Consider the following 13,425-nt stretch of genomic DNA (forward strand, 5'->3'; position numbering starts at 1 on the left):
AAACAAAGTCATACTCTATCAGCAATCATTTAGGTTTTTTAAAGTTCAGGTAAAATTCATTTGGCTTAAAATCTGAGTTAAATTGGGTGACTGGGATAAATAGAATTTCTATCCATTCTGATCTCTTGGCAGCAGCTGCCGGAACAGTGTGTAGAGAATGAGAGTGAGCCTCCAACCAGGCTCAGAGGGAGATGTTCCTTTATTGACAGGCGATGCCTGTCATCAGCACTGTGGCAAAACAGAAACGAAGGCTGGAGAGCTTCCTCCAACTCAGACCACATGGTCCTCCCACCCACCCCATCTATCTACATACCTGCATCTGTGTCCATATACTCTTCCTTCCTTTCTAATTACTATTGATTAGCTGTCTGTTCTCCTAGAAAAGGCCATCTCTTCCACCTGTGCAATTGATTTCATCCGCTCTTGAGTACGAAAACCTTGGTGCATCAGTCCTCCCCTCTCGCTTCAATGATCCACTCCCCTTCCTTCTCCAACTGCGATACCCTAATTCCTCTTTTCCTTTAATACCGAAACTCCTCAAAATCATCTTCTTCATGTTTTCTTCCCAATTTCTAATCTCCTAGTATCTTTTGAACAAATTTCATCCTCCCATTTTCTTCTCTCATTACAGACAGTAAAATTCATTCCTTTGTTGTACTGATCAATGAGTTTTGGTGTAGAGTATAATCACCACTCCAGTCAACATATAAAACAGTTCCATAGTCCTCCAGAATCCACTTGGGCTGCTCCTTTATACTCAACCTGTCTCCCAGCCCTTGGTGACCACCGATCTGTTGCTGTCCGCCTATAGTTTTGCCTTTTCCAGAACATCATGTAAATGAAATAATACACTATATAGCATGACACATGGAAATTCATCCATCTTGTTGAGTGTATCAGCTGTCTGTTCCTTTTTTTTTGATGAGTAGTAATCCTTGGTTATGTATACACTGCAGGCATTTGAGTTGTTCCTGGTTTGGGTTATAAATAAAACTGTTAAAAATACTTATGTACATATTAGTATAAATGGAAGCTTTCACTTGTCTTGAAGCAAGGTTCCTGAGTCATTTGATAAATGTATGATTAACTTTACAAGAAATGACAAATTGTGTTTTTTTTTAAGTTTTTTTTTTTTTTTTTTAATTTGACAGAGAGCGAGAGCAGGAACACAAGTAGGGGGAGTGGGAGAGGGAGAAGCAGGCTTCCCACTGAGCAGGGAGCCCGAGGCGGGACTCGATCCCAGGACCCCGGGATCATGACCCGAGCCAAAGGCAGACGCTTAACAACTGAGCCACCCAGGCGCCCCTAAGCTAATAATTTCTAAATTTGTATCTCGAGCCCCAGACAGCTTCATGAGTGTAAACTCATATATCCAAATATCTACTTGAAATCTGTTTTTGTGCATAATAACCTGTTCATTCTTCACTTGTCTGAAACCGAGTTCCTGATTTCCTGTGCACAGCTTTGCTCCTCCATTGTACCAGTTACTCAGGCTAAAACCATGGGATCCCAACGGCTCTCTTCCTCTCACACCAATCATCCAGTCCGTCAGCAGATCCTATTAGTTCTTCCTTCCCAAACTAACCAGAATATGGTTTCTTCTAAACAGCTCCTAGCTTAACACCATAGTGCAAGCACTATGTTGACTGAATTCTTGCACTGTTCTCATCACGTGTCTTTCTACTTTTTCTACAGACCATCTTAGGCAGCCTAAGGGAAACTTTTAAAAGATAGTTCAGGGACGCCTGGGTGGCTCACTTGGTTAAGCATCTGCCTTTGGCTCAGGTCATGGTCCCAGGATCCTGGGATCAAGTCCCGTAACGGTCTCCCCGTTCTGCAGGGAGCCTGCCTCTCCCTCTGCCTCTGCCTCTTTCTCTATCATGAATAAATAAATAAAATCTTAAAGAAAAAAAAAAGATCATTCAGTTAGGTCACTTCGCTCTTCTGCTGAAAACAGTCCATTTCCTTCCCACCTTACTCAAAGCTAAGGTTTGTAAAAATAGTCTAGATATAAATGTTCCCCCTGGGCCCATCCTCTTCTTTAAATTCACCTACTATTGTCTCCTTTCTGTTAATACAATTCCACTAAAACACTTTCTGTCCCCTCTGTTTTATTTTTCTTTCCAGTGTGCATCATCATGTAATATATTTTACTGTTTAGCTCCATGAGGAAAGGGATTTTTATTTCTTTTGTTCATTGCAATATAACCATTGTCAGGCATATAGTAGGTGATAAATAATTGTTGAATTATTTAAAAGTATAGGTGGGTAAATAATGTGATCGGTTGCTCTAAGAGTTTCTAGTTGAATATTTACAGCTATGATCATTTTCACAACTATGATCCATTATCAAGAAGCTAAAGTAAATATTTACACATTTAAAACATTGCTAAGACCACATTTTTTTCCTGAACATAGAAAAATCAAATAAAAACATTTATTGAGGTTGTTTATACTGGATTGCAATCTTCTATTTTTGAATTTAAGAAAATAATTTGTCTCTCAGGTTCTGGAGCTGCAAAGCCCCCCAAAGGCCAGCATGGTGGTGAAGGACTGTGTTAGAGCCTGCCTGGATTCTACGTACAAGTATATTTTTGACAATTGCCATGAACTCTATTCTCAGCTAATAGACCTGGTAAGAAAAGATACATGTCTCCTTTTTGTTTCTAATGTCTGTTTCTATAAGTTTAGAATGACACTAAATGGGAAAATATGTTCAATTAATTTCACATTAACTGTGGGTTTTGAGAATTCCCAATATCTTTTCTTCACATATGAATATCATATCACTTTCATTTACATGAAATAATTCACTCCTTAAAATAACTTTATGTAGTAAAGGTAGATACTGGGTTTTTGTTTTTGTTTTAAGTTTTTCAGATGAGGAGTCAGTTTCAGAACAATTAAGTGATTTGCTCAGAGTCACACAGTGGTCAAGTGGCAGATTTGGGACTAGAATTTAGGATTCCAACTTGACTCATGTTCTTCCCCTAACTCATAACTGCCCTCCTTATCATTTTACCTCATAAAAGTGATAGATGGGGAAATATTTATATAAAGGATGGTAAAATCATCATATATGTAAATTTATTATTAAAGAATATTTCAAAAATACAAAAGAAAATACAGAAAGCAAACCAAACATACATATGATTGCCACCCAGATCACCAAATGTTAGCATTTAGTAATAATTTGCTCTGCTCTTTATTGTCTAAAGGCATTAAATGTTACACATAGAGCAGCATTTCCCTTTGTGCTTTTTCCAAATGGAATTTTCCTCCCTCCTCTTCCTTCAGAGATAAACACTCATAGTGGTCCATTTGAACGTATTTTCACATATGCTCAATAAACACTTCAGTTTTGTTTTCTGTGAATTGCCTATTAACCCTCTGCTGATTTTTCTATGGGCTTGTCCTTTACTTATGAATTTGTAAACAAATTCTAAAATAGATTCTGGATACTAATCCTTTGTTGGTTATGGGATTTCATAAATACTACTTCCCTCTTTATATGTGATATGTCGTTTATGTTTGCATTGAAGTTTTCTAATGCCCACGATTTATGCATTGCTATCACTTCTGTAACACTGATGGTTGGGGATGCCTTTTTAATATGTCTTTATTGCCTATCCACTTTCCTGAAGAAAGCAGTCACTCCACTTGATATTGAAAACTTCACAATTGCCTCTGGAACTTCTTGGTTACTGGAGTGGGGCAGATTCTAGACCGTATACATTGGTTGAAAGCAAGTGGGACTCTTTTAAGCTAGGTTTCAAGCTGGGATTCTTACAGTATTAAAACTTTCTGACTTCCTAGGCCTAGTAGGAGAAAAAAATTAAATGGAGTTTATCATTTTATAAGAAAACAATGTATAACTACATAATTGTTCATAACTTTAGCTTATTATTCCTGCTAGATGTACTGTAGTTCATAAACTTAGGTCTCTTGGATTTCTAATGATTAAACTGTCTCTCAACTATGCTTTTCCATTGGGTGGATGTCTAATGGCTTCCCTTTGTCTATTCTCTACTATCTTCCTCCTATAAGGCTCTTCAGTTCTTTTACATTTTCAACATCATTGTCTTTATTTTAACTAAAAGGTAAAATTGAAACTTGTTATAGCATGTATGTTTTCCATATATAACTTCATAATCAATCTTATCAAACCTTACCAGCCTCAATTTCTTACTCCTTGTAACTCCAAACCCACTGTCCCCTCGCATGAGCCCTAAATTCTGTTATTTTCATGAATTGGCCATCCTCTTCTATATCCATGCATTCATTTGTCCTATATGTCTAAAATATTCCCCCATTCTCTGCCTTCATCAAAATTCAACTTAAATATGATCTGCTGTTCTACTAATTCATACCCAGTGGATGAACCAAATCACCAACATGGTGTACCTTATTTGGTGTCTTTCTACTGTACTACTATTATTAATAAATAGCATGAAGAGTTTTATTTTTATAAAAGATATAGAAATATGGGCAGGTCCCAAAAGCAAACATGCCCCTAACAGAAAGTAAATGAGGTGTCACATCAAAATGAATCTAGCGTAGCTTAATATTTGCTGGCTTTATTTGTTTTTCTTATGTGTTTTTAAAGCTGGCTTTATTTGTTTTTTTATTTGTTTTTAAAGCTGGCTTTATTTTTTTACTTTTTTTAAAGCAAATTAAAAACAAAGACTTAAAAACAAAGACTTTTTTTTAAGATTTTATTTATTTATTTGACAGAGAGAGACACAGTGAGAGGGGGAACACAAGCAGAGAGAGTGGGAGAGGGAGAAGCAGGCTCCCCACTGAGCAGAGAGCCTCATGCGGAGCTCGAGCCCAGGACCCTGGAATCATGACCTGAGCCGAAGGCAGTCGCTTAACGACTGAGCCCGCCAGGCGCCCCAAAACAAAGACATTTTTATAGTTTGCCAACCAGTTTTCTTTTTAGGTAGAGAGATCTATACAGATTTTATAAGAAATCTTGTGAGTGTGGGAAAATGGAGTATTTGGAGCTAAACTTTCCATCTAAGAAAAAGACTTTTCTATAAACGTTATCATTCGAAATTCTAAAGGAAGCACCTATTGGATCTGAATAATTTAGGAAACTAATACTCTCTAGAGCCCTTCTGAAACCATCTCAGAAAACTTTTAGTGATAAATGTTCATCTCACCTCAGTGGACTGCAGTGCTCTTCTCCTGGGAGCTCAAGACCTTTTTTCCTCACACCGCATATCTAAATTATCCTCAAATCCTGATGACTTCATTTTCAAAACTAAATACCTTATCTTCACAATATATCCAGAATCTGACCACTTTTCACCATCTGCGTGCTTCCTTCCTGATCTGAGCCATCACCATTGCTCATTTGGATTACTATGTAACTTCTTAATAGAGATCAATGCTTACACCCTACCGTCCTACATCTATTCTCAGTAGAGCAGCAAGAATGATCCTTTTAAAAAGTTTAAGTCATGTTTCTCTGTTGCACAGAATGTTCGAAAGTCCCTTCTTTTCAGTCAAACTCAGAGTCCTCACAATTGCCTATAAGATGCAGGATCTGGCCCATATTACACTTTCTACTCCACTTACTCTGTCACTCTGTCTTTTGCACATACCATCATGGAAATGGAGAGTCAAATAAGAGTTTCCCCACCAGAACAATGTTGGACCCCTTGATACTTATGTGAATGCCTGGATCATAGTAGGTGCTCAAGAAAGCATTTGTTGAATGAATTGAATAAATGAATAAACAATAATTTTTCTCAAACAATAATAATTTATAGGTATATTTGGTCTATTATAAACAAGAGAGAAAGGAGTGCTCTATTCTGTGATAGACACTCAAGTGCTTGCCTAAAGCCTGTCGGAGTTGTCCTGAGTCATACCACAGGGTCCTTGATGATGAGATATGGGAGAAATTGATCCAGTCCCAGTGCGAAAACATTCCAGTGCTTTTCTCCAGCCCCCTCTCCTCTGCTGCAGTAACCTGGAGTACACACATTCTAGATGGTATAGCTACCAGCTGGAGGAGGGCTATTCAGCTAGCTTCAGACTTTGGATATTTAAGAAATAATCCATTATTGCATTAACTCATTGAAATTTGGAGATTTACTTGTCACCACAGCACAACTTAGCTTATTTTGACTAATTGACCTTCAAATCAGTTTCCAACCTGCCACCCAAACTATTTAAAATATATCCATGTTTTTGTGACTCTCTTATCTTTAACTCTGTAATCCCATTCACTTATGGGATTAAATCCAAACAGTTTGCCATTATCCAAAGGCCCTCCTAGATCTGAGCTCTGTCTTTCCTTATTTCAACCTCATTTCCCCCTTGCATTCTATGATTCAATGCACTAAACTCCATGATGCCTTTGTCTGCATTGTCTTTACCTTTCTGGAGTTGTTTTACCTCCCCTAACTCCCTTCATGGCTAATTCTAGCTCATCTGGCTATTTCTTCAGAAAGCTTTTAGGGCCTCTCCCAGCCAAATTAGGTGTTCCTATTCTCATAATACCCTGACATGTTCTCACCAGTGCACTCATCATGCTGAAATTGAGTAGGCACAAAATAATATAATAGCTGTTTGGCCTGTCTTCTCCACTAGGTTGTGAGTTTCATCTTTGTAGCTCCAGTGTTCAACACTGTGCCTGACAAAGAGTAGGTTGATAAAGTAATTAATTAATAAAAAACAAATTTTATAAAAAACAGCACTAAGTTAGCGATTTATAGCCTCTTTTAATGACTCCACTTCAAAGTCTATGGTCAAGAACATGGTCTCTGATGTCAAAACCCTTGAGTTCAAATCCTGGCTCTCCTGATTATTATTTTTGTAGCTTTGGATACACTACTGAGCCTCTTCATGTCATAGTTTCTTCATCAAGATATATTTTTAATATTCATGCTATGTCTCTTTTATCTGAGTTCTCTTTAGATGAAGTAATGCTTGAAACTGAAAAACCAAGAATTTCAGGGTTGTTAGACACAGTATAATTCTGATTATTTAAATGTGGAAGCATACTTTCTCTCTCCAAAGGGGTTTTTGAAGAATCATATAAAAATAGTGCTTGGAATAAAAATGAAAAATAGATTTAAGAGAAAAGTCAAAGTAGCTGCAGTTAGAAGAACAAAACAGAAATGTGCTCACCAGAGGCTGGCTGCACACTCAAGGAATAACCATCTTGGCTGAATCACCCAGTTATATGTTTGTCCTTCAATTTAACATAACTAAGAACTCAAATGTGGTAGTGTGGACATAGGTGATTGATCTCTTGCATAAAGACACATGGGATAATCTATAAACTCACCCAATATTCTAATTATATTTCTTTAATTAATAATGAGTTTAAGAATCCTCTCATAACTTCATTAGCTTTTTGAATGACCATTTTTATAAATTACCTGTTTATATCTTGTGCCTATTTTTAAAAAATAGAATTTTTGTATTTTTCTGGTTAATATTCTTGAGTCTCTTTGTCCTTTGTCAGCTTCTGACATTGCAAAGATTTTTCACAATCTGTAATCTTTATCTTTGTCACAGTGTACACATAAGAAATTCTCAATTTAATATATTCAAGTGGATATTTTTCTATTTAAATTTGAGATTTGGAGTTTTAAAGAGCCTGTTCTACCCATCCCACAAATAGAGGGCCTCCTTATGTGGACTTTAATAAGATGGATATTTTCTTCCTCAGTAATATGATTATGATCATTAAGTTAATTTCCCTTGCTGTTGTTCCATGCTCCTAAGGCAGCCTTCAGATTTACAGATTGTCTTTTAATATAGCTGCTCCTCCAGGAAAGGACAGGCCAAAAATTCTCAAGTCTGAAAAAAATATTTGTCAAGTCTCTTTGAAATGTTTGTATTTTATTTAAAAAAAATATCATTTTTCCTTGAAGTGAGCTTAGACTTACATTAGTGCCTAATATATAATAGTGCTGAATGAATAGCTAGCTACCTGCCTGCCTGCCTACCTACCTACCTATCTACCACCTATTACCTACCTACCTATTTATGGAAAATCACATACAGATGGGCTCCAACTTAGGATGGTTCACCTTACGATTTCTTGACTTTACAGTGATGTGAAAGTGATAGGCATTCAGGAGAAAGCATACTTGAAATTTTGAATTTTGATCTTTTCCTGAACTACCGATAGGTGGTATCATCCTCTCCCATGATGCTGGGCAGTGAGAGTGAGGCACAGCAACTTCACCCACACGATCACAAGGGTAAACGACTGATTCAACTGTTCTGTACCCATACAACCATTCTGTTTTTCACTTTCAGTACATTATTCAATAAATTTCATGAGACATTCAATACTTTATTATGAAATAGTCTTTGTGTTAGTTGCTTTTGCCTAACTGTAGGCTAATGTGAGTGTTCTGAGCATATTTAAGGTAGGCTAGGATAAGGTGAGACATATGGCTGGTTGGGTATATTAAATGCGTTTTTTACTTACAGCATTTTCAATTTATGATGGGTTCATTGGGACATAATCCCATCACAAATTGATGAAAAAAAATATATATATATTTGTTTCCATCCCCAGATTACCCTGCCTCTTGCTTCTGAGGCAATCTGCGTTATGATTAGCTTTCTGATTGATTTTGTGTACAATTAATATACACGTCTATTATCCATTTGTGGTACCATCCTTATCTCCACCAATCTCTCATGTACTACATTGTATGATACGATTTTATGGTTACATGTGCTAACTCCAGAACCAGATTGCGTAAATGTTATTTGGTAGGAATTCTGCATTTTTTGAAGTTCACTATTACTTTCTGAGAATAATCTATGCTGATATGTTTAGGAAATTTTTTTGATTTTTTTTATAGCTGCCTATCATAAATGTACCACAGTGTACATACCAATTTTAATATTTCACTTTTACAAATAATAGCACAATGAATATTTCTGTGGTGGAAATTATGTTTGTAAGTTCCAATCTGTGGTCTTAATAGCAGCATGCCCTGCTTTCCTCTAGTTTTAAAGTTTTACTAGAAATAATGTAAACTTCATTGTAAGCCATCCTGTTCCATGTGATCAAAAGCAGTCTCTTTTTTTCCCACATGTGTTAAAATGTCCTTTTCCTTGTCTAATTCCCATAGTACACATTGAGTTTAATGAGAACAAAAAAAAAAAAATCTGTCTTATTTAGTATTGAATTTACAGCACATAATACTATGCATCACATAGAGTAGTGGAAATCAGCAAATACTTATTTAATGGAACTTCTATATAAAAATATCTGTTTGTATGTATGCAGCATGTGATAAGTATCCTGCTATTTATTTAAAAGTTTTGACCAAGATATCTTCTGAAAACTTCCTGGGACAGAAAATACCTTCCAAGAATATTTTAAACTGGCAACTTACATGAACTTAAAGGTATCAAACTTCAAAAAGTCTAGCGTTGAGCTATAGATGTGTACTTTTCCAATTAGTTTGGCCAAAGAAGTTGCTTTAGTTATCTTTCTTTAGTTTTATTCTTTTGCTTTTGCCCTAGCCAATTCTAAATAACTCAGTAATAAAAGGAAAATTAAAAATAAAATATGACTTTGAAAATTACAATTAGAAAAATGCTAATTTTTTAACTTTTAATTTGAGATGTTATTTAAATAGTGATTATTAAGGAACTGGCTAGAAAGTATCCGTGACTTTTCTTAAGTTTTATTATTGTTGTTTTGTTTTGTTTTTTTAAAGCAATGGGCTTTCTTATGCAATCAGTAGCATTAGTTTAGGGAATGGTGTTCATTCTGCACATAAATTGCTTCTTCACTACCTCCCGGGATTATTGTATTAGCACTAGATCTAAGTACAGACACATTTAAAATTTAATTTTCTTTTAAAGTTTGCTGTAAAGTGTGTAGGAGAAAGGTTATGAATATGAAATTTCTTCTTAAATGCCAGCTTCATAAGTGATATATAAATTCTTATAAAAAGGAATTGCTCAAAATGAGTGGTATATTGACATATTTTATGTATTGGTGATGAAGAAACGTGAAAATCCAAAGCCTAAAACTTTATTAGACCATTGTTTTAATCAATGTGTATTTCAGTTTTTCTAACAAAGTAAAATAAAGTCACAAATGAAAACTTAATGAATTCTAAAATAACAAGAGAGTATGTTGTATCAGTGAAACTAGTAAACTCTTGATTCTGAAAATGCATTATGACAATGCATGCAAAGAAAGTGATAAATCCATTGTGTTTAATAAACACTGATGAAACGTTTTCAAAATAAAATGTCAAATGACATATTTAAAATATAAGTGGACCAAGTAATTTTACTCCAGGAATGCAAGGATGGTTCAACATTAGAAAAATCTATCAATATAACTCACTATAGTACTTAACTAAAAGAAAAATATCATATATGTATTCAACATAAGTAGAAAAAGCATATGTTGAAATTTGATGCCTCCTTATGATTAAAAAAGAAACTCAGAAAACTAGGATGGAACACAATTTTTTTTTTTAATTTGGTTAAGGTTACATTAAAAAAATATCTATGGCTAACAAAGTTAAACAGATGATGTTTAGGAGCATGCATTTCAGAAATATAGATAATTATCCTATTAATAATGCTCTATAACATAATATTTGAAGAAATAAAAGAATAAGTATTAGAAAGGAAAAGAAAAAAACTGTTGTAATTTATGGATGATACAACTATATATGTACAAACACTAACAGAATCTACCTGAGCTATTGGTTCACATAAGAAAAAATCTCATTAAACAAATACAAAAATAATTTTTTTACACCAGAAATTGTGCACATATTATTAGGGAAAGGAACAATAGCTTACTGTAGAGTGTTAAGAAAATCATATGGAGTCTCATCATATGGAGATAAGGGAAAAAAAGAATTGGATTCTTGCCTAACACCATATACAATGTGAACTCAAAAGGATGAAAGAGGTGAGTGTAAATGGTAAAAATGATGATAGTATAGGAGAATACCTTTCTAGTGCAGGATAAGAAAGCCTTTTTAAAACTCCAAAGCACAAATTATATGTATGTATATATGTATAATTAACATACAGTCTTGCTGCACCTGGGTGGCTCAGTTGTTAAGCGTCTGCCTTCAACTCAAGTCATGATCCCACGGTCCTGGGATCGAGCCCTGCATCGAGCTCCCTGCTCCGTGGGAAGCCTGCTTCTCCCTCTCCCACTCCCCCTGCTTGTGTTCCCTCTCTCGCTGTGTCTCTCTCTCTCTGTCAAATAAATAAATAAAATCTTAAAAAAAAATTAACATACAGTCTTATGTTAGTTTCAGGTATACAACATTTGATCCAACAATTCTGTATATTATTCAGTGCTCAGAGCAATATGTGTAGTCGCCATCTACCACCATAAAATGTTATTACAATATTATTGACTATATTCCCCATCCTATATTTTTCATTTCTGTGAGTTATTTTTATAACTGAAAATTTGTGCTTCTTAAGAACCTTTATTTTGCCTATCCCCCCACCCACCTCCCCTCTGGCCTATCCTCCCACACACCATTTTGTTCCATGCATTTGAGTCTGTCTTTTTGTTGGCTTTGTTTTGTTTAGCTTTGACATATAAGTAAAATCATATGATATTTGTCTTTCTCTGCTGGCTTATCATACTTAGCATAATGCCCTCTAGGAACATCCATGTCAAAAATGACAAGACCTCATTCATTTTTCATGACTATTTCACCAAATATATGTACCATGTCTTCTTTATCCATTCTTTTATCAGTGGACACTTGGATTGCTTTCATATCTTACCTGTTGTAAATAAATCTACAATAAACATAGGAATACATGTATCTTTTCAAAGTAGTTTTTTTAATTTGTGGGGTATAAATATGCATTAGTGGAATTACTGATCATATAGAATATCTATTTTTAATTTTTTGAGGAACCTCCATACTGTTTTCCACAGTGGTTGCACCAACTTCTATTCCTACAAAGGCAAACCAAGTGCGCAAGGGTTCCCTTTTCTCCACATCCTTGTCAACACTTGTTATTTCTTGTCTTTTTGATGCTAGCCATTGTCACTCGTGTGAGGTGTTATCTCATTGTGCTTTTGATTTGCATTTCCCTGATGATCAGTGATGTCATGTGTCTGTTAGCCACCTGTGTATCTTCTTTGGAAAAATGACTACTCAGCTCCTCTGCCCATTTTTTAATCGGATTTTCTGTTCTTTTGGTGTTAGGTTTATAAGTTCTTCATATATTTTGGATATTAATCCCTTATCAGATATATCATTTACAAATATCTTCTCCCATTCAATAGGTCAAATTTCTGTTTTATAGATCGTTTCCTTATTGTGCAAAAGCTTTTTATTTTGGTGTAGTCTCAATAGTTTATTTTTTGCTTTTGTTTCCCTCAGGAGACATATCCATAAATAGGTTGCTAAGGCTGATGTTCATGAGATTATTACCTATGTTTTCTCTAAGGAGTTTTATGGTTTCCCATCTCAAATTTAAATCTTTAATCCATTTTGAGTTTAATTTTGTGAACAGTGTAAGAAAGTGGTCCAGTTTCTTCAGTTTTTCCATCACCATTTACTGAAGAGACTGTCTTTTTCCCATTGTGTATTCTTGCCTCTTGTTTCATAAATTAATTAAACTGTAAAGGTGTGTGTTTAGTTTGGGGCTCTCTATCCATTTCCATTGATCTATATGTCTGGGTGTTTGTGCCAAGTCTATATTATGTTAATTACTATCGCTTTCTTGTATATCCTGAACTCTGGAATTGTGGTGCTTCCAGCTTTATTCTTCATTCTCAAGATGCTTTACTATTTCAGGCTTTTGTGGTTCTACACAAATTTTAGTATTAATTGTTCTAGTTCTGTGAAAAATGTTTTGGTATTTAGGTAGGGATTGCATTGAATTTAAAGATTGCTTTGATTATGGAAATTTTAACAATAGTCTCCCAATCCATGAACATGGACTATCTTTAAATTTGTGTCATCTTTAATTTCTTTCACTGTCTTATGCTTTATAGAGTACAGGTCTTTCACTTCCATGGTTAAATTTATCCCTAGTATTTTATTTTTGGGGGACAATTGTAAATGAGATTGTTTTCTTAATTTCTATTTTTGCTACTTTATTATTAGTGTATAGAAATGCAGCAGATTTCTGTATATTAATTTTGTATCCTGAAACTCTACTGAATTCATTTACCATTTCTAATAGTTTTTGGTGGAGTCTTTAGGTCTCTCTCTATATAGTATCACGTCATCTGAAAATAATGAAAATTTTATATTTACTACCAATTTTGATGCCTTTCATTTCTTTTTCTTGTCTGATTGCTGCAGCTAGGACTTCCAGTACTGTGTTGAATAAAAGTGGTAAGAGTGGACATACTTGTCTTATTCCTGATTTTAAAGGAAAAGGTTTCATTTTTTTCACTATTGAGTATGATACTGGCTG

At 34.9% G+C, this 13,425-nt stretch overlaps 1 protein-coding gene across 12 annotated transcripts in view; it reads left to right on the plus strand.

Annotated features, from left to right (window-relative positions):
• UNC13C (unc-13 homolog C) overlaps positions 1–13,425 on the plus strand; it is a 650,938-nt gene that overhangs the window by 349,409 nt on the left and 288,104 nt on the right. For all 12 annotated transcript variants that reach the window (XM_027572007.2, XM_027572015.2, XM_027572013.2 and 9 more), the window contains one exon: positions 2,507–2,635. In XM_027572007.2, the coding sequence (XP_027427808.1) occupies positions 2,507–2,635 (129 nt within the window). The remainder of the gene's footprint in view (positions 1–2,506; positions 2,636–13,425) is intronic.

This window comes from Zalophus californianus, chromosome 6 (genome assembly GCF_009762305.2).
Source record: "Zalophus californianus isolate mZalCal1 chromosome 6, mZalCal1.pri.v2, whole genome shotgun sequence".
Lineage (NCBI taxonomy): Eukaryota > Metazoa > Chordata > Mammalia > Carnivora > Otariidae > Zalophus > Zalophus californianus.